This window comes from Sturnira hondurensis, unplaced genomic scaffold, assembly GCF_014824575.4.
Source record: "Sturnira hondurensis isolate 20B ecotype Veracruz unplaced genomic scaffold, ASM1482457v3 Scaffold0015475, whole genome shotgun sequence".
Lineage (NCBI taxonomy): Eukaryota > Metazoa > Chordata > Mammalia > Chiroptera > Phyllostomidae > Sturnira > Sturnira hondurensis.
Window position 1 is genome coordinate 1,947,562 of NW_028088106.1, and position 22,196 is coordinate 1,969,757.

Here is a 22,196-nt window from a genome sequence, read left to right on the forward strand (position 1 = left end):
TGTGTTTAAACTCTGTCATAACAATCTTGGTGGTAAAATAAGAATATACATAGATTATCAAATGATACCTTTTGAAATAACATTCAAATGTATTTTATAGACAAGCCTTTAAGTAGGCTCATTAAGAAAAGAAGAGAGAGGACACAAATAAACACAATCAGAAATGAAAGAGGAGAGATTACAACTGATACCACAGAAATAGAAGGGATTGTAAGGAATTACTATGAAGAACTGTATGCCAAGAAATTTGAAAACCTAGGTGAAATGGACAAATTTCTAGAAAAATATAATCTTCCAAAACTCAATGAAGAAGAAGTAGAAAGCCTGAACAGACCAATAACAGCAAATGAAATTGAAGCAGTAATCAAAAAACTCCCATCACACAAAAGCCCCGGACCAGATGGTTTCACAGGAGAATTCTACAAAGCGTTTAAGGAAGAGCTAACCCCTATTCTTCACAGACTATTCCAAAAAATCCAAAATGATGGGAAACTCCCAAACTCTTTTTATGAAGCGAGCATTATCCTAATTCCAAAACCAGAGAGAGACACAACAAAGAAAGAAAATTACAGGCCAATATCACTGATGAACATAGATGCTAAAATCCTCAACAAAATATTGGCAAATCGCATCCAACAATACATCAAAAAGATCATACACCATGACCAAGTGGGATTCATCCCAGGGATGCAAGGATGGTTCAATATCCGCAAATCAGTAAATGTAATACACCACATAAACAAAAGCAAGGACAAAAACCACATGGTCATATCAATAGACGCGGAAAAAGCTTTTGATAAGGTACAACACCCATTTATGATAAAGGTACTCAGCAAAGTGGGAATAGAGGGAGCATTCCTCAATATAATAAAGGCCATATATGAAAGACCTACAGCCAACATCATACTGAATGGGCAAAAACTGAAAGCTTTTCCACTAAGATCAGGAACAAGACAAGGTTGTCCACTTTCACCACTTCTATTTAATATAGTATTGGAAGTTCTAGCCACAGCGATCAGACAAGAAAAGGAAATAAAAGGCATCCAAATCGGAAAGGAGGAAACAAAACTGTCACTGTTTGCAGATGACATGATAGTGTACATGGAAAATCCTATAGACTCTACCAAAAAATTGCTGGAACTAATAAATGAATTTGGCAAAACAGCGGGATACAAAGTCAATATCCAGAAATCAAAGGCATTTCTGTATACTAACAATGAATCAGCAGAAGCAGAAATCAAGAAAAAAATCCCATTCGATATAGCAAAAAGAAAAATAAAATATCTGGGAATAAATCTAACCAAGGAGGTTAAAGACCTGTATGCAGAAAATTACACAACACTGAAGACAGAAATCAAGGAAGACACAAACAAATGGAGACGTATACCGTGTTCATGGATTGGAAGAATTAACATCATCAAAATGTCCATACTACCCAAAGCAATTTACAGATTCAATGCAATACCTATTAAAGTACCAATGGCATATTTCACAGACATAGAACAAACACTTCAAAAATTTATCTGGAACCATAAAAGACCCCGAATAGCAGCTGCAATGTTAAGAAAGAAGAACAAAGTAGGAGGGATCACAATACCTGATATCAAACTGTATTACAAGGCCACTGTAATCAAAACAGCCTGGTACTGGCATAAAAACAGGCACATAGACCAATGGAACAGAATAGAGAACCCAGAAATAAACCCAAATCTCTACAGTCAATTAATATTCGACAAAGGGGGCAGTATCATAAAATGGGGTAAAGATAGCCTCTTCAACAAATGGTGTTGGGAGAACTGGACAGCTACATGCAAAAAAATGAAACTCGAGCACCAACTTACATCATACACCAAAATAAATTCAAGGTGGATAAAAGACTTAAATATAAGCCATGACACCATTAAAGTCCTAGAGGAGAACATTGGCAGGAAAATCTCAGATATTTCACGCAGCAACATTTTTACTGATATGTCCCCTAGAGCAAGGACTATAAAGGAAAGAATAAACAAATGGGATCTCATCAAAATAAAAAGCTTCTGCGCAGCTAAAGAAAACAGCATTAAAATAAAAAGACAACCAACTGTATGGGAAAACATATTTGCCAATGATACCTCAGACAAAGGTTTAATCTCCAAAATATACAAAGAACTCACACGACTTCACTCTAAGAAGACAACTAACCCAATTAAAAAATGGGGAAAGGACTTGAACAGACACTTCTGCAAGGAGGACATACAGAGGATCCAGAGACACATGAAAAGATGCTCAATATCACTAGCTATCAGAGAGATGCAAATTAAAACTACAATGAGATACCACTTTACACCGGTGAGAATGGCTATCATAAACAAAGCAATAAACAACAAATGTTGGAGAGGGTGTGGGGAAAAGGGGACTCTGGTCCACTGTTGGTGGGATTGCAGACTGGTACAACCATTATGGAAAACAGTATGGAATTTTCTCAGAAAACTAAAATTGGACTTGCCTTTTGACCCAGCAATTCCACTGCTGGGATTGTATCCTAAGAACCCTAAAACACCAATCCCAAAGAACCTATGCACCCCAATGTTCATAGCAGCACAATTTACAATAGCCAAGAGTTGGAAGCAACCTAGGTGCCCGTCAGTAAATGAATGGATCAAAAAACTATGGTACATATACACAATGGAATTTTATGCTGCAGAAAGAAAGAAGGAGCTCCTACCTTTTGCAACAACATGGATGGAACTGGAAAGCATTATGCTGAGTGAAATAAGCCAGGTGTTGAAGGACAAATACCATATGATCTCACCTCTAACAGGAAGCTAAACAACAAAGCAAACAAGCAAGCAAAATATAACCAAAGACACTGAAATAGAGAACAGGCTGACAGTGACCAGAGGGGAGAGGGGAGGGAATTTCAGGGGAAATAAGGGAGGGATTTAGAGGAACCTATATAAAGGATACATGGACAACAACTGAGAAGGGTGGAAATGGGAGGGAGGGGGGAGGATGGGGGGTGGGATGGGATGGGAGTAATAGACAGAAAACTGTACTTGAAAAATAATTAAATAAAAAAATTGAAAAAAAACGAAAAAAAACAAACAAACAAATGTATTTTAAATGCCTGCATATGAGAGATACTTTGTGCCCAAAAATAGTGTATTTGGAAACTACTTTTGTTAAGAGTAGGTATCACCTAAAAAAACATGTTAAATCATACTATTTTAATTTTTATAAAACTCCTTACACAAAATATTTGTTTATTAATACTTTTAAAAGACCAGAGCCCTGGCTAGCATAGCTCAGTGGATTGAGCGCGGGCCTGCGAACCAGACGATCGCGGTTTGATTCCCAGTCAGGGCACATGCCTGGGTTGCAGGCTGGTTCCTTGCAGGCCAACTCCCAGCAAGGGACACACAAAAGGCAACCGTACATAGATGTTTGTCTCCCTCTCTCCTTTCCCTCTAAAGATAAATAAATAAAATCTTAAAAAAAAATAAAAGGAATCTCTGTGAAAAGAACTCGACTACGGTAGATGTTTTAAAAAAAAAAGATCAGAATTTTTGCCTTGGATTCTCTAAAAGTAAATGAAGTGAAAATTCTAGTAAAACTAGACAATATATTATATAATCATTGAAACAACTCTTTGTGTATAATACTTGTCAGAATTTCTGTGAATAATGTTCCTGAATATATACACATGTCAAAAATAATAAATAAAATAAAACAAGCAATGTGAAAAACAGACCAGTATAAAATTTAAGGAGCTAAGATTAGTCTCATAAATAAGTGAGTTCTTATTTATGGACTCATATATAAGTGAGTTCTAAAGCAAAAATTCAAAGCAAATGTTTTACATAGGTAATAGATAGGAAATTGAGTAAAAAGCCTTATGTACAAAAACATCCTTATTTATTTGGAAGCAAATGTAAGATGATGAGTTTTTCTTTCCCAGGGTATAGGGAAAACTATTCAATAACTAATTTCTCCATATATTATCATTGGAATATGTCAATAAATCCTACTCATTCTGTGATAAAATGAATATTGCTTATGAAAGCAAAAATTAGACCTTAACAGTTGTGAATTGGATACATTGAATAAATTGGATTTGAATGTGCCTAGTCAAAAAGGAATAATAACATTTACAAAAGTAAAAATCTTATTTTAAGGGGAAGAACTATTCACCATGTATAATTTATCATGTATTTCTGTGTTTTTATTTAATTCTTGTTCAAGTACAGTTTTCTGTCTTATATTCCCAGCCCTGCCCTCGCAGTGCTCCCTACCTCCCTCCCATTTCCACCCCCGACCTTAGTTATCGTCTGTGTGTCCTTTATACTTGTTCATGTGAATCATGTATTCCTGTTTTAAAAAGTAAATTTTAATACGTACATTAAAATAAATAGTCATCCCACCCTGGTTGGTGTGGCTGAGTGGATTGAGTGCCAGCCTGATTACCAAAGGGTTACTAGTTCGATCCCCAGTCAGGGCACATGCCTGAATTTTGGGCCAGGTCCCCAATAGGGGTCGCATGACAGGCAACCATACACTGATGTTTCTCTTCCTCTCTTTCTCCTTCCATTCCCCCTCTCTAAAAATAAATAAATAAAATATTTTTAAAAATAGTCAATGTTTGTCAAATATCACGTTAAAGATTACACAAAATTATTCCTGAAAGTAATGGGAAAAGTTTGAGTAGCTATATTTTTTTCATCTAGCTATATGATCCTATATAAAAATTAATACAAAGAAGAAAAATTTGAAATAGTGAAAAACTAAAATGATATTGAGTATATATAAATCTCACTTTTATAAAAAAGTATCCTTTTAAATAAAAGTTAAAAACATTAAACTACTATGAATTCATCATTTTTTATTTTTAAATATGCAAGTTATTATTATTTTCTTTTATTCAGTTTATGTAAGTTAACCTAGTAAAATTTCCTATAAATGTTCATTAACTATTTACAAGCAAAAATGTTTTCTATAACAAGGTTACTGGATTGGGTAGTAAATTATTATTTTTTAAATTTTCTTATTCAATAGATTTTAAAAAAACTTATTGTAGGTTTTAAATACCCTGATGTCATTTGTTTATAGAAATGTATATTCCATAGCTTTTATTAATTTTACCTCAGGAAATTAATATTCCACAAATGTGTTTTTATATAAGTCATCTATTTGATACAGTAGTTCTATCAGCCTGACATTACACATTCAACATGATTTTCAGAAATTCTGTTAAAATTAGGACATTGTTTACATTTTATAATATTAATTGAGAGAGATTCAACTTATTTATGGAATTGCTTTTCATTTGTCCTAAAGTGCCCCTTGAATTCAGCACCACCCTGTATCTTTCTATGTCTTCCATTGCCTGACCTGACGGCCACACTGTCTAACTTCCACTTCTCTTCAGTGGCATCTTCTTGTATCCTATCCATGTCCCATTTGTTTAATTATTTATTTTTTTAATTGTGGTAAAATATACATGACATAAAATTTACCATTGAAATAAATTTTATTGGTACACTTCCGTAACATTAAGTATCTTATTTTCTTTTGCCATAGAAAAGCTATGATCCCCTTGACTTCTTAAATCAGGTAGTAAGTTGTGTATTCTTAAGGAAAGTAGTATTGTCACAGCATAAGACATGATGAGGACAGCTTGGGTAATCAAGCTCTTGCTTTCAGTTTGATCTGCTGTCTTGCCTAGTGGGTTTCAGTGATTAAAAGAAAAAAAAAACAGCTCTTTATTACCACTGAGAATTATTAGATAAATATTGATGAAGTTTAATTAAAAAAAAACAGAGACTTCTGGTCAAGATGGAGGCATAGATGGACATGCTTTCTTCTCCCCACACAACCATAGAAAGAATTACAACCAGATTTCAAAACATGTAACACCAGAACCATCAGAAAATAGAGCTGTGTGGAAGTCTGACAACCAAGGATTTAAAGAAGTGACGTTCTTCCAGACGGGTAGGTGGGTGAAGTCACAGAGACTGGCAGAGAGGTTGCAGTGGTAGCGGCAGAACAGAGGGTCCCACATTCATGTGTGGTGGATAAAAGTTGGGATGGATACTGGGGAAGCAAGCAACCCCACTTCCAGACCAGCCTGCAGAGCCCAAAGTTCAAGCACTGGGAAGATAAATTCCCATTACCTCTGGCTGTAAAAGCCAGTGGGATTTGGGATGGAAGATGAAACTGCCAGATTTTCACCACTTAAAGGGCTTGACAGACTTAGAATGTATGCAACTCCACCCACTCTGGGTTTCACCACCAGGGCAGGAGCTTGAAGGTCTCCAGTTGCATATGGGAAGTGGATGAAATGACTAGAAATGGTGCAAGTTCCAGGCAAACCTCCTGAAGCCATTTGGCAGCATTATCACCTCTCTGAGCCCTCCTGTGACAAATCTACTAAGTGATGAAGTGAGTTGACCAGCCCTGGCAATTACCTAAGACTCCTCCCCACACAACTTACAGGTGCCTTTTCTACATAGGCTACATTATAAATAGGGAGTAAAAGCAGCTCTACTTAATACACAGAAGCATACACAGGGTGATCGCCAAATTGAGGAGACAAAGAAATATTACCCAACTGGAAGAATAGAATAAAACCCCTGAAAAAGGATAAAATGAAACAAAGATAGTCAACTTGTCAGGTGCAGAGTTCAAAACACTAGTGATCAGGACACTCAAAGAACTCATTGTGTATGGCAGAAATAAAGGAAGAAATTAAGGTTACACTAAATTTAATAAAGAAAAATCTACAGGAAGCCGACCTTTGGGGAGAATGAAGATAAGAATCAAATCAATGTTGTGGAACACCAGGAAGAAAAAAGCATTCAATCAGAACAGCAGCAGGGAAAAATATTTAAAAATAAATGAGAATAGGCTTAGGAACCTCTGGAACAACTTTAAGCATACCAATATCTGAATGATACAGGTGCCAGAATTAGAAGAGGAAGAGCAAGGAATTGAAAACTTATTTGAAAAAATAATGACAGAAAACTTCCCTAATTTGGTGAAGGAAACAGACATACTATTCCAAGAAGCACAGAGAGTCCCAAACAAGTTGGACCCAAAGAGGACCATACCAAGACACATGATAATTAAAATGCCAAAGGTTAAAGATAAATAGAGAATATGAAAAGCAACAAGAGAAAATCAGAAAGTTAACTGCAAAGGAGTTCCCTTAATACTGTCAGCTCATTTCTCAAAACAAACTTTGCAGGCAAGAAGGAACTGGTGAGAAGTATTCAAAGTGATGAAAAGTAAGGACCTACAACCTAGACTACTCTATCCAGCAAAGCTATCATTTAGAATGGAAGGGCAGATAAAGTGCTTTCCAGACAAGGTAAAGCTAAAGGAGTTCATCGTCACCAAGCCATTATTACATGAAATGTTAAAGGGACTTATCTAAGAAAAAGAAGATCAAAACCATGAATATGAAACAAAGGCAACAAATTCACAACTATCAGCAACTGAACCTGAAAAAAATATAGATAAAAAAATGAAGGAAACAAGTAGAATGGAACAGGATCATAGGTATGGCGATCATTTGGAAGGTTATCAGGTGGGAAGGGACAGGAGAGAGTGGAGAAAATGGTGCAGGGATTAAGAAGCACAATTGGTAGTAACAAAATAGATAGAGGGATGTTCAGAATAGTATAGGAAATGGAGAAGCCAAAGAACTTACACACGACACATGGACATGAACTAAGGGGGAGATTGCTGGAGGGGAGGGGAGTACTATGTAGAGGAGTCAAAGGGGAAAAAATGGGGCAACTGAAATAGTATAATCAATAAAATATAATTTGTAAAAAAGAAAGTTCTAAGAACTTAAAGTGATTTAGTTATTGTGAAGGAACTTAGAGAAAGGTATTTATCTTAGAAACAGTTTCAGGTAAATTGATGTTTCCCCTCCAAGTAGTGCCATTTGTACTTCAAAAAATTCTACCCCTGAATCAACTGTTTAATGATTATATATATATATATATATATATATATATATATATATATCTCCTATATTTTTCCTAATAAATATAAAGCTCTTCCATTACTTTTACCCTCAAATAAGCTATCTAGATGATGAAATGTTTACTATGGCTAAGTCATAAATACTAGTTACTCTTAACAACTTAGATTTATTTATTAATTCACTGTCCTACTCAATATAACAAATTAATTTATTCAGAGGCCACTAAATAATCTTGTTAAAGGTTAATCTGATCACAATCATCTGGCCAATTATAGATTCATTTTGCGTAATTACAATGCTCATATGCTTCTTGGCGAGGACTGAATAGGGCACTGAAAGACAATGACAAATCACAGTGCCTTATCAGTTCCAGGAATTCAAAGACACATATGGCATGACATTGTACTCAGAATTGACATGCCCATTAGTAAATATTGAACATCATCAACAGGGCTTCATACAAAACATGATAGAGATGCTGAAGAAAAGTTTTTTGAAAGAATTTATTTATTTATTTTTAGAGAGATGGAAAGGGAAGGAGGGAGAGAAGGAGAGAAGCATCAATGTGTGGCTGCCTCTTGTGCACCTCCTACTGGGGACCTGGCCTGCAACCAAGGCATATGCCCTAGACTGGGAATTGAACCAGTGACCCTTTGGTTCTCAGGCCGGAACTCAACCCACTGAGCCACACTGGCCAGGGCAAGATTTTTAAAATTTATGTTTTATTGATTATGCTTGGCAGTTGTCCCAATTTTCTCCCTTTGTCCCCCTCCACACAGCATGCCCCACTCCCTCAGACAATCCCCACACCATTGTTAATGCCCATGGGTCATGCATAGTTTCTTTGACTACTTTATTTACTTACTGTATTTTACATCCCTGTGGCTATTCTGTAACTACCTAGTTATACTTCTTAATCTCCTCAGCTCTTCACTCATTCTGCCTATCCCCTTCCCATTTGTGAAAAATCAAATTGACTCTTGTATCCATGATTCTGTCTCTGTTCTTCTTGTTTGCTTTATTTTTTGATTCAACTGTTGATAGATATATACTTATTGACATTTTATTGTTCATAATTTTGATCCCCTTTTTCTTAAATAAGTCCCTCTAACATTTTATATAATAATGGTTTGGTGATGATGAACTCCTTTAGTTTTTTCTTATCTGAGAAGATCATCCTCCCTTCAATTCTAAGGGATTGCTTTGCTGGATAGAGCAATCTTGACTGTAGGTTCCTGGTTTTCATGACACATTATGATTATGATGTGCATTGGTGTGAACTTCTTTGCTTTTGTTGTTTTTGGGGCCCTGTGTGCTTCTTGGACTTGCATGTCAATTTCCTTGAAGAATTTAGAAAATTTTTTCATTATTTTTTCAAATAGATTTCCAATATTGTGCTCTTTATCTTCTCCTTCTGGCACCCTTACGATGCAAATGTTGTAATGCTTGAAGTTGTCCCGGAGGCTGCTTATACTATCATCATTTTTTTAATTCTTTTTTTCTATTCTCATGGGTTGTTTTTTGTGTCCTTATGTTCCAAATAATTGCTTTGTCAGCTTCACCCAATGTGCTGTTGTTTCTCTGTAAATCATTCTTTATTTCAATTAATGTATTTTTTGTTTCTAACTGGATCTCTTCATGCTGGTGAGGTCCTCACTCAGTTCCTTGAACATTCTTATAATCAGTATTTTGAGCTCTGCATCTGATAGATTGCTTTACCGCCATTTTGTTTAGTTCTTTTTCTGGAGTTTTGATCTGTTCTTTCATCTGGGCCACATTTCCTTGTCTCTCTATTTTGGCAGCTTCCCTGTGTATTTTTATATGTGTTAGGTAGAGCTTCTATGAGTTCCTGCCTTGGTAGCATGGCCTAATGTAGTATTTTCCTTTAGGGTCCAATAGCACAGTCTCCCCTATCACCCAAACTGGGTACTCTAGACTGAGTACACCTGCTCTTGTAGTTGAGCCTTGATTGCTTTTGCCAGGTCAATAGGAGGGATTTATCCAGGCCAGTCAGTTGCAAGGACTGGCTGTGACCACTGACCACCAACCACTGTCCTCTGTGGAATATCAGTTTTGTGGGGTGCTCTCATGTGGTCTGAAGTTATCCACAGGATGCAAAGGCTCTGCAGTTTCCCGGGTGGTATAAGCCAAGGTCATCCTCCACATGTGTCTGCCTGAGGCCACCTTGCCTGAGCTATAAAGCAGTCTTAGATGGCTGCTATTATACTGGGCCTGGAGATGCCCAGGTGAAGCCAAGCTTTGAATATAGGTTAGTGGCCACTACCCCTGAGTCTGGGGCCATTTAGCAAGAGGTACAGGGGCTGAGGGCTTGCTGAAGCTATTTGTTGCTTGTTTGAGAGGATTTAAGAAGTTGTGAAGCATGAACCAAGACCAGACATTCATATGGAAAAGCAGCTTCCGTGGGCCCATAATTTGAGTGGGATGAAATTTCTAGGGATCTCCAGGGTGGGGCAAACAGTGTTAGCCGGGTCAATGGAGTCTCAGGTATGGCACCCACTTGCCAGCTCTGGCTCTGGCTCTGGCTCTCTAGGGGAAGGGTTCAGAAAAGGGACCTTTTTGAAGGTCAGAAGCTTCTGCCCACCTTTCTGTGTGGGAGAAAGCTGTCCCCCAGCTCTTGCTTTGATGCCAGACACTTCACTTTCTCATTGTATTCCACTAGTGCCTTTCAAGCTGCTACCCCATGCTGAAGCTCAGAGGGAGTGAGTCTGAAAAAATCTGTGTATGGGTTCTTTAAGAGGAACTGCTTGGGACTCCAGAGGTTTCTTCACTGACTGTCTCCACTATTTTTTGCAGCTAGAAGTTATGGGGACTTATATTCCTGGCACTGGAATCCTGGGCTGGGGAGCTTGGTATGGGGCTGAGACTGCTTGCTCCTCAGATATCCCTCTCAAATTTTTATCTACCACACGTGGATGCGGGACCAACCCGTCTGCCCCTTCTACCAGTCTGGATGGATGTGGTTTCTTTGATTCAATTCAACTCAATTTCTGATAGTTCTGAGTGATGGTTGTTCTATATTTTAGTTGTAATTTTGATGTGGTTGTGCAAGTGTTTACCTATGGTGCCATCTTGACCTGAAGTCCCTGAAGAAAAGACGTAATAATGCAAATTGAATTAATAATGATGGAGACATTATTTTGATATTTCTCCAGACAACATTACATTCCAGATTATGGAACTCTCCTTCTGTCTTTATCTAGCCAACTTCATATTTGTGCCTTTAGGTTTCTCATCAGTTCACTAAAGATAAAAATGCCTACATCATAGATCTGGGTGATACTCTAATAAAATAGCATGTGTTACTGTTAGTAATCTTCCCAGTTCCACATAAGGTTTAATTCTTACGATTGTTAAAGCCTTCCACAAAAGACAATATAATGAAATAGAAAAAGAATAAAAGTTTACAGTTTAGTTTTGTTTTCTTTGCCATTCTCTAGCCACACGACTGTGGTGTTATCAATTAACTTTTGTAATCTTCTCTAACTCAGGTGATCAAATGAAGTTATTTTTGAGATTTTTAAACTTTAACTTTACTTTATATTTGTAATTTTTTATTACAGTTTGCTGGGGGGACAGAAAGACTTCTCATTACCTATTATTGGTTGAATCATTCTAAAGGGATACCCAATAGGAAAAGACTATAACAATTTTATGAATTGATTGTGCTTTCTTTTTATTCTGCAGTGTAAATGCTGGCCTGGATTCCGACTGAAGGATGATGGTAAAACATGTGTAGACGTTGATGAATGCTCTACAGGCTTTCCATGTAGCCAGCAATGCATTAATACATATGGGACCTACAAGTGCCTCTGTACAGATGGGTATGAAGTACAACCTGATAACCCAAATGGCTGCAAATCACTTTCAGGTATGGATTTGAACCTGTCCACAGATCCAACTTCCGTTACATGTATGGATTCTGCATTTTCATTGAATTTATTCCTTCTTGCTAAATCTTAGAAATCAACATTCTTCTCTACTTACCTTGATGTGGGGATCTATCATTACGATTTTCTGTATTGTCTGTAAACTGCTCTGTTTGTAATAATACTGCATTATGGCCCTGTAAATTATCAAGTGTTTTTTGTTATGCTTTTTTTTAAGATTTTGAGAATGCTCACAAGTAACAAGAACTATTGCTGGCATTGCCTTGTGCTAAATCACAGATTTTTAGGAGAGGCTTGGTCTAGACTGTTAAAGACCCTGAGGTGACAGTGTTCTAATAGTTTTTCTTCCTCTCTATACCACACACCCTCGTACACATCAAGAACAACCGATCAATGATAACAGTGATACTGGTGATAACAACAAATCAGCTATATAAGAACATTTGAATTCTTCCAGTGATTCAGCAAATATTAGACTTTGTTCTAAATAGTGTGATTGTTTGTAAGTTAGAAAATTAAATAAAACATGACCCATAATTTTAAAAAATATTGTAATCTATTACAGAAGAGTATCACACATATTAAAATAGTACAAAGCAATATAAAATAATGACTATTAAAATGGGTTAAAAATGGTACATAAGGTTTCTCTGCTCCCCTTACTTTGCTGTAGAGGGTAAAGAATCAAATAACACTGCCAGTTTCTTCTATAGATGCATGTTGCTGACAATATTTAAAACATTAGATGTTTTCTCATCTGCTTTCATGAAATACATGACAGGCATAGGAACATAGAAATTACTTATTTAACTGGCTAAAGCTTGCACTTATAAAAAATAACTACATTAAATTTTATTTTACTTTTTCTTAATTTTGGGATATTCATTCTTGAATTTGTGTGTTATTTGGAACCCATTGTTTTATTTGCCAAATTATCTGCTTTGGGCAGTTCACTACTTGCTGTATCATGCATTCAGTGACTTGGACAAGAATAAGAAGACATAAAATCTGCAAGCCAGACAGTTTTCGCTACCATAAAATGTTCATACAGCATTATACAAAGGAGACAAATGCTAATGATTGTGGTTAGGGCCTTGTAATACCATATATCCATGCTGTGTTTATTTCCCATCAGCAATAATAATTGTTTCAGAAATAAATAATAGTTTTAATCTAAAACTGTTATGCTTCAGTGTTCCTGAAGCATAAAATTGCCTGAAAAGAGGTTATATTTTTCCCACTGTATTGAGGTATAATTGACATATAACATTTTGTAACTTTTATTTGTACAATAATTTGATTTGCTATACTTACATATTTGCAATATGATTATCACCATAGTGTTAGTTAAGACCTCTATCAGATCATATAATTACCACTTCTTTTTGTGGTGAGAACATTTGAGATTTACTCTCTTAGTAACTTTCTAGAATATATTACTGTATTGTTTCCTATAATCGCTACCTTGTGCATCAGTGGTCCAGAAATTATTTAATTTATAAATGGCAGTTTGTACTCTTTTCTCAGCATCTCCCTATTTCCCTCACCCCTCAGACTCTGGTAACCAGCACTCTACTCTCTGTTTCAGAGTAGATATCATAAATTATTTGGTAAGCAATACTTTCAAATTGCTTGTCAAAGCAGTATCATAAAGTATTTGTCTTTCTTTGTCTGACTTATTTCACTTAGCATAACGCCCTCAAAGACCATTTATGTTCTTGTAAAATGGCAGGGTTTTATTCTTTCTCATGGCTGAGTTTATATATATATATATATATATATGGTTATGGTTATATATGGGTATACATATAGTTATATACATAGTTATATATAGTTATATATGTGTATATATAAAACTGCATATATATATATGCCCTGGCTGATGTAGCTCAGTGGATTGAGTGCGGGCCTGTGAACCACATGATCATGGTTTGATTCCCAGTCAGGGCACATGCCTGGGTTGCAGGCCAGTTCCCAGCAGGGGACTCACAAGAGGCAACCATACATTGATATTTCTCTCCTTCCCTTCCCCTCTGAAGATAAATAGATAAAATCTTTTAAAAAACCCTGCATATATATGTATAATTACATATATATATGTATATAGAGAGCTATGTATAGTTGCATACATATAGTTATATATGTGAATATATATGACCTATTTTATTATCCATCGACAGACAATTTTGGTTGTTTCCATATCTTTGCTGTTATCTATAATGCTGCAATATCCAGGGAATGCAGATGTATCTTAGATACCCTATTTTTATTTCTTTTGGAGATATACCAAGAAGTGAGATTGCTGGAGCATATGGTAATTCTATTTTTAACTTTTTGAGGAATCCCCATATTGTTTTCCACAGTGACTGCATCCATTTACATTTCTGCCAACAATGCACAAGGGTTCTCTATTCTCCACATCCTTTCTAATACTTGATATCCTTAGTCATTTTGATAGACATTCTAACATTGTGGCTTTGATTTGCATTTCCTAATGACTACAGTTTTTGCATACCTTTTCATGTATCTTTGGCCATTTGTATGTCTTCTTTGAAATAAAAGATATATTCATTTCCTCTGATTTTTCAATTGAAAATTTTGTAATTAAGTTTTAGGAGTTCTTTACATATTTCAGGTTTGGATATTAACCCTTTACCAGACATAATGTATAAATATTTTCTCTCCTTCTGTAGATGCCATTTATTACATTAATTATTTCGTTTGTCGTGCAGAAGGTTTTGGGTTGACCTAGTCCCAATGACTTATTTTTGCCTTTATAACTTGTGTGTTTAGTGTCATTCCTAAAAAATATTCCCAAGGTCTATATCAAGAAGCTATTTTTTTCATGTTTTCCTCTAGGAGTTTTATGGTTTAATTTCCTACGTTTATGTTGTAAGGAACAGAGAAATGCTTAAGTATCAATGTAGAACATAACTTATTGATTTTATATTTATAAATGTAGAACTGTGTTGACAGGACTGACAAGGCATCTTCAACTTGAGAGCCGACTCTGTTGAATAGGGTTCTGAGTGTTAGTTGAGTCTCACCTGAAAGACTGAGATGATGAGGGCACTGACATCTCTTAAGGAAGGGGATGTCCAGCAGGCATGACAAATGTTCCTAGTCCCTGACAGAGTGTGATAAAACATGCATTATAAATTTATTATAAAATTAAATGATAAGAGGAGTAAAGTAATAAAGTTATTCTGGGAGCATAAGGTAGGTTATTTGACTATCAAGAAAGAAATGTTTGATTGTATGAAAGTTTAACTATACTTTAAGTTTCTAAGACTGGGATAGCTTATCATTTTATTAAAAGTTCATTTAAAATCAAATTATAATAGCAGGTATTTCTACTAATTTCAAATAAATTAGATAATTTAATATTCAAGGGAACTGAGGGAAAGAGAGGGTTGGCATTTATAATTATCTTGATTTTCTGTAGTGTCTGGGTGTTTGCTGCCTTTTCATCTCATCATCAAGTGAAGTGCTTAGTGTGAATCTCTTACATACTAATCTGCTAGAGGCACTGCATTTGAATGTACAATACTTCTGAAGCAAAACAGAAACTAACCAGAGTTGAAAACCATGTACACAAAATGTCTAATATGTTTTTGTCTTGGTATTTAGATGAAGAACCTTTTCTAATTCTTGCTGATCATCATGAGATAAGAAAAATTAGCACAGATGGTTCCAACTACACCCTTTTAAAACAGGTATGAGATTCCCATGATGATTTCATTATGTTACTTGTGGGTCCTTCAGATTTGTACTAGAGCCACAGAAATGTCTCACAATTAGAATTTATGAAACACTATTTATAAATATACATACGTATGTATATGAGATTACCAAATATTTTATTTTGTTTGAATTGTCCAGGTGATGCTCTGAAATTGTCATATCACAAAGGTAAAAGATGCAAGGTACCCTTAATGTAAGGGGAAGAATGGCTATAGTAGAGAAAGCATAACATTTTCTTTTAAGACACTTTGTGCACTAACCAAATGTGATTTTTCTCCCTCGTTTTTTTTTTTAACGTTTACACTATTACAGATGCCTCCCACTTTACTCCCCTCTACTTGGCCCCCACATCCCCACTACCAACTTGACCTTCGCCACATTGTTGTCTGTGTCCATGGACTATGCATACATGCATGTTATTTGGCTAATCTCTTCCAGTTCCCCCATCCCCACCCCTCTCAGAGCTGTCAGTCTGTTCCATGTATCTGTGCCTCTGTGATTTAAAAATAAATACATTTTACAGAATTCAAGTTTCTGATCATAGAACCAGGAAATAAATAAGACAAGATTGATGATATCCAACCTTTAAAATTGGGAATACACAGAGGAGCAAAAGTATGATTATCACTTAGTTAAATGTTATGAGATATACATTTTCAGCCTCATCCTTTTTATTTCTTACCCCATCCAAAGACCCAAGAGAACTTGGACTTCTGTTTATATGTTGGAATTCTATTGTCACAGTCCAGTTATATATGTTATTTGATATGAAAATATTTAATTTTCATTTTATGACAAAATGCAAAGCTATGACTTTCCTCAACTTTTCCCCTTCTACTTTGCAGTGGAAATAGCAGAAAATCAAATAATTAAAACTAGAATGTCCCTGGCTGGTATAGCCCAGTGGACTGAGCACTGGCCTGTGAACCAGATGATCGCAGTTCGATTCCCGGTCAGGGCACATGCCTGGGTTGTAGGCCAGTTCCCAGCAGGGGACCCACGAGAGGCAACCATATGTTGATATTTTCTCCTGTCCTTCCCTTCCTCACTAAAGATAAATAAATAAAATATTAAAGAAATTCTTTAAAAATAAATAAAATAAAACTAGAATGACTACTACGTGGACTAGAGAAATCACATACAGTTAGTTATAGCATACAGAGTCTGGTACAAATAATGCCCCTTTTTATTACAAAGCCTTTTTAAAAATCATAAATGTGTAATTCTATAATGTATGAATATCACACTCAAGCACACCATATGACATTTTAGGTGAAATATTCAAATATAAAACTATAAATTATTACATCCATACCCTACCATCCACACTCAAGTAGTAGGCCTTACTTCTGCTGGACCCTGTATTTTTAGTTGTCAGAAGTAGCGGCTTCTTTGGAATTATTTAGTTTGTATCTGTTCTGCTACAAATTTCTCTTGGCCCATAACTGCATAATAATGGTATGTACACATGAAAGCACCATCTAGAATAAGCGTGCCAAAAAAAAAGATATTTCTTATTATATTTATGCCAGCATTAGGTCTGGGCAAAGAAAGCCATTCATGTGTCAATTTTTCAGCAACACAAAAATACTTAATTTAAATTATTTTTCCACCACACTGATGTATTTCTTTATTGCTATTGTTAGAATTTTATTCATTTTGGTTCAAGATTTAGCCTTATTTTAAGTGTGAACATTCACTAGCAAGGGTGATATTGACTTTGCATAACAGAGTTGAAATTTTCCAGCTTTCCTGTAAGTTGTGAATTAGAAATAGAAATTTCTTATGAAATCCAGATTTCTAGCTACCCAGAAAAAAGAAAGAAGGAGAAGGAATGTTTCTCAGTGCTTAGATCACGTATCTGAATGGCCACAATCCAAACTGTTTAGCGGCTGCTACTTTGACATAGAGCCCATGCTTTCCAAATCCTCAGAGACTCAAACTTGTCATGTGCTGGCCACATGCATCCCTCTTATTCACAGGTGTCCCTTGCTCTTGAGTTTGGAGTAGCCACCAACGTCCACTGAACTACACTGCCTCACTTTCTAATTCTAAGCCCTTACGAGATTGAATACAATTTAAAATATTTTCATGTTTTCAAAAAAACTAAACATACATCTGTTAAATTATAAGAATCATATAACTAGTGTTTAAAAGATGAATATTTCTAGGGAAAAGTTCAAGAGTATATAAATAACTGCTTTAAATGAAAAAGTTTTTGCTGGCCAGTCATTTTCTACATTATTTACCTGAATTGAATTATTTTTTTCTATGCAGCCTAATTTTAAACTTGTAGCAAAGATACAAAATATTTAAAATTGTCTTTTTCTTGGAGTAAATCTGCATGCCCTTTCTGTATGTTCCAAGTTAAGTGTACCAGTTATTGATTTCCTTGTATAATATCTGGAAAAGAGGCATGTTTATTTTTTCTTTACTGTATCATTTATTGTTATATGTGTATATTTATTTATTTGACTTTAAATAATTTTATTTCATTGATTATTTTTATTGACTGATTTTAGAGAGAGAAATATCGATTTTGTTGTTCTGCTTATTTATCCATTCATTGGTTAATTCTTGTAGGTGCTCTGATTGAGAATCAAACCCAGTCTTATCAGGCTTATCAGGAAAACACTGGAAGCAACTGAGCTGCCCGACCACAGCTAAATTTATTTTTAAATTAAACTGGTTGGGTTATATTGGTTAATAAAAAACTTATGTTACAAGTATACAATTCTATGATACAAGATCTGTATATCACTTTGAGTGCCCACAACCCCAAATCAAATTTTCTTTCATCAACATGGACTTGACCCCCTTTACCCTTTACTACCCCTCCACCCTTTTCCCTCTGGCAACCACCACACTGTTGTCTGTATCTATGAGTTTTTGTTTGTTTTTCTTGTCTGTTCATTTGTTACTTTTAGTTTTATATTCCATATATGAGTGAAATCATATGGTTCTTGCCCTTTTCTGCCTTATGCCACTTAGCACGATATTCTCAAATCTATCCACGTTGTCACATATGTGTGTGTTTTCAGCATTTCTCTCTTTCAGACTGCTCTGAGAAAGTTCTCTCTTTAAGACACTCTATTTAAAAGCTCAGCTGAACCACGGATTTAACTGATGTAGCAACACTTCATGAAAAGTGCCATAACAGAATTCCAACGGCACTCCTTGCTTCATTTTCCAACTCCGTGGCTCAGGACATTTCTTTTGATAATCTTTGTTGTCTTTTATAGCTAATATGTTATCAAAGATTGTTCTTAATGGAGCAAAATGATTCTTTTCCTCCATGCATCATTTAAGTCTGTTTAATATAACCAAACCACTTTAAAGCACACTTTTGGGTATCACTGTTTTTCCTGGTGGAATAATTTTAAACTACTGCCAATCACCAGTACCTAAGAGAGGATGAATTTCAGATAGCTTTCTTAGTGTGGTATTTACAAAAATAAAGAGGGAATGAGGAAGATGAGGAAGTTCATTGGAACTCTGAACACCTATGGTTTTGGAAACCATCTGCTAATGATGACCACTGAGTAAGGATATAGAAACCTAAAAACTCAAGTTAAGTCTTCCTGCCAGTTTTGTCTGTAGACAGTTTGAAGTATATCATTTTTATCAGGGACCACATTTTAACCATAACTTTGTCATTGCATTGTAAAAATATAGGGTCCAGCTCAAATAATGACCCTTTTTACTACAAATTTTTATCACAAAATCATAAGCATGCAATTCTGTAACATAACAATATCATACCATGTAACATTTTAGGTAAAATGTTCAAATTAAAACTATAAATTATTACAGTAATATTATGATCCTACCAACCACACTGAAGCAGGCCTTACTTCTGCAGGACCCTGTATTTAAGTTTTAGGCAGTAGAAATTTTGTCTAATTACACAAAATGAGGTAGAAAACAAAATATTTATCTCTTGACATTTTCTCTCAGTCACAATAAATGAACAGACAGCAACATTGTTGCCTTAATTATTTGGTAATGTTTTGTGTAGGTGACCAGGAAGAAAGGTTTATGCTAACATCTTGAACATTATTCTCCATTATCATCAGTAACATTCTCAAGAAGTTTTGTAGCATAAAATTATAAAAGCTGGTAGAATGTTTTTAACCTCTATAGTCTGCAACATAGTTATTGCTAGTGCAGCTATAACTTAAATTCTTATACTACATTTAGAAGATATACTTTAATAACATGGATTATAGAAGTGAAAATTAATCAAGTAGTTATCCAGTAGGTTATCAGTTCAATACTAACAGTGACTTTTATTCCAGTAAAATTATACAGAGAAGCAAAACACAATTTGCTAAACTAATCATTTGAACCAAAGGGTCCAGATATTCAGCTACAGAAATGAAAGAAGCAAACAGGATTTTGATGAAACCCATTTTCAGCTAAAAACCACTGACTATAGTTTTTAGACATTATTTTACCACACCCATCTCTATTTTAATGTCCCTTGCTTGTGACTCTACCAGGAGAGCATTGCACTGTTTTCTGTACAAATTAATGGTAAACTGTAGAAAAATTACAGATTTGGTTAGATATATGATATATGTCAGAATTCAGAGTTTCAATTTCTCTGTTTGCAGCTTTAATTTATTACAGTAGATTTGCTAAATTTGGAATTGGATTTGTATTATATAAATTGATTATTGTAAAGAAAGCGGAATAATTTTGCTGTGACTGGGGATCATGGATAATTGTTGCTAAAGTTATAGACAATTTTCGACCCTGGCTGGTGTAGCTCAGTGGATTGAATGTGGGATGTGAACCCAGTCAGGGCATATGCCTGGGTTTTGGGCCAGGTCCCCAGTGGGGGCCACATGAAAAGCAAACACACACTGATAATTCTCTCCCTCTTATTTGCCCTCTCTTCCCTTGTCTCTAAAAGTAAATAAATAACTAACTAAATAAATAAATAATAGTTATAGACAAGTTTCTTTCTGCCTTTTCTCTATAAACCTCCAATTTTCCTATCTCTATCTGAATTACAACCTCATCACAAAAACTTAACTCCTTTACTTTATTTATCTGGTGAAAAATACATTTGAATGTAAAAAAAATCTCATAGACTACTATTGCAATGAATTTGTTAAATTTTCTATAGAACTTAGAATAGGCACAATATATACTTTAGAACCTCGATCGACTCTGCCCAGGTAACTTTCTAGATGTGTACACTTAAGTACATCTAATTAAGGAGTCCTCCAGTTTTTAGCTTGTGATTATTTATTTTTAGTGAATCTTTTGAATCTGTGACTGGATATTAATTGAAGTTTTTAATAGCACTTATAGTCATTATTTCGATTGGTTATGCCAATAAGAAGTATATTTGCATTTATTTATGTGGTCATAGTGAGGAATTTACAGTCATGTTTACCTTTTTGTGTCTCTTGCTTATGACAAATAGTATGCAATTCTGTGGTGTTAGCCTATTTCCAGTTAGCTTTAGCATCCAGAGTTGAAGAACATGAGATTGCTCACATTAAGCCAAATGGAAGCATATGACTTGAACCTATTTTAACACCATCACTACTAGAATATAGTACTGTTGAGAGAAGAAAAAAAATCAGTATTTGCCAGAACCTTTTCTAAATTGCTTCTAATACATAGGCTAACCTTACTCTTGGAGATAGTTGGAAAGACAAAACCTGAACAGCAATAATTTACCCTTGGCCTGACTTTCATAAAGCACTATATCAATCTAAAGCATTATTATTATTATTTATTATTATTATTATTATTACATTCTAAATTTTGAGAATGAATATGAAAACAAACCCCATATGGTAAACACCATCCTTCCTATCCCTCCTTCCTCAAACCAAAGGAAAGCAAATAAGAGACTCTATCTCCCTGAAGATGTTAATTCTTAACTCTAGGACTAAAACTCCTAATATATGATTCCTAAAACAGCTTGAGACTTAACTACAACATTAGGGTGAATACTGATATAAGCAAGCGTACATCAGATATAAAGGTATAGCAAATATTTGGGGGCTTTGCTAAGTGTCTGCCACATCAAATTATGTATTAATAAACTTATGTATTAATAAACTATTCAGGCCTTAAAATGAGTTAGCACAACTGAAATTCTATTCCAAGCTTTATTAATCCATTGGGATAGTAAATCTATGAGCTCTAAGAATAGCTCGGAATTAAACTAATCTCTCAGCAATCACCTGAACAATCCAACATCTAAGATGATTGCCAGATACTTTTGTACAATACTCAAACAAAATCAGTCAAATAACAGAATTGCTGAACTGAAGAGCCATAACACTCAGAAACCAATCAGCTGAATTCATGTTCATTTTTGTTACCTGCTAAAAAATACATAACCATTCTGAAGTGAGGTTTTTCCTCACATTTCTGCCATGTGGAGTAAAAAGATATTGACTCTCCAGTTCCTTTTTTGGTCAAATACTCTCCTAAGGTTATAATTTTTAAATTCTAACATGGCTCTGTATTACCTAAGGGGCCACTGGAATAATAAAAGTTTTTTTAAAAGCCTATTTATCTTGTTGAGACAAGAGGTTTAAAGGAAA

The 22,196-nt window shown here is 35.1% G+C and overlaps 1 protein-coding gene across 1 annotated transcript in view; it reads left to right on the forward strand.

The window, feature by feature from the left end:
- The window catches only part of LRP1B (LDL receptor related protein 1B), a gene marked incomplete at its 3' end in the record, with an annotated part of 1,343,287 nt that overhangs the window by 1,213,391 nt on the left and 107,700 nt on the right, over positions 1-22,196 (forward strand). The window contains exons 57-58 of the mRNA XM_037064526.1: positions 11,675-11,858; positions 15,508-15,593. Of these exons, the coding sequence (XP_036920421.1) occupies positions 11,675-11,858; positions 15,508-15,593 (270 nt within the window). The remainder of the gene's footprint in view (positions 1-11,674; positions 11,859-15,507; positions 15,594-22,196) is intronic.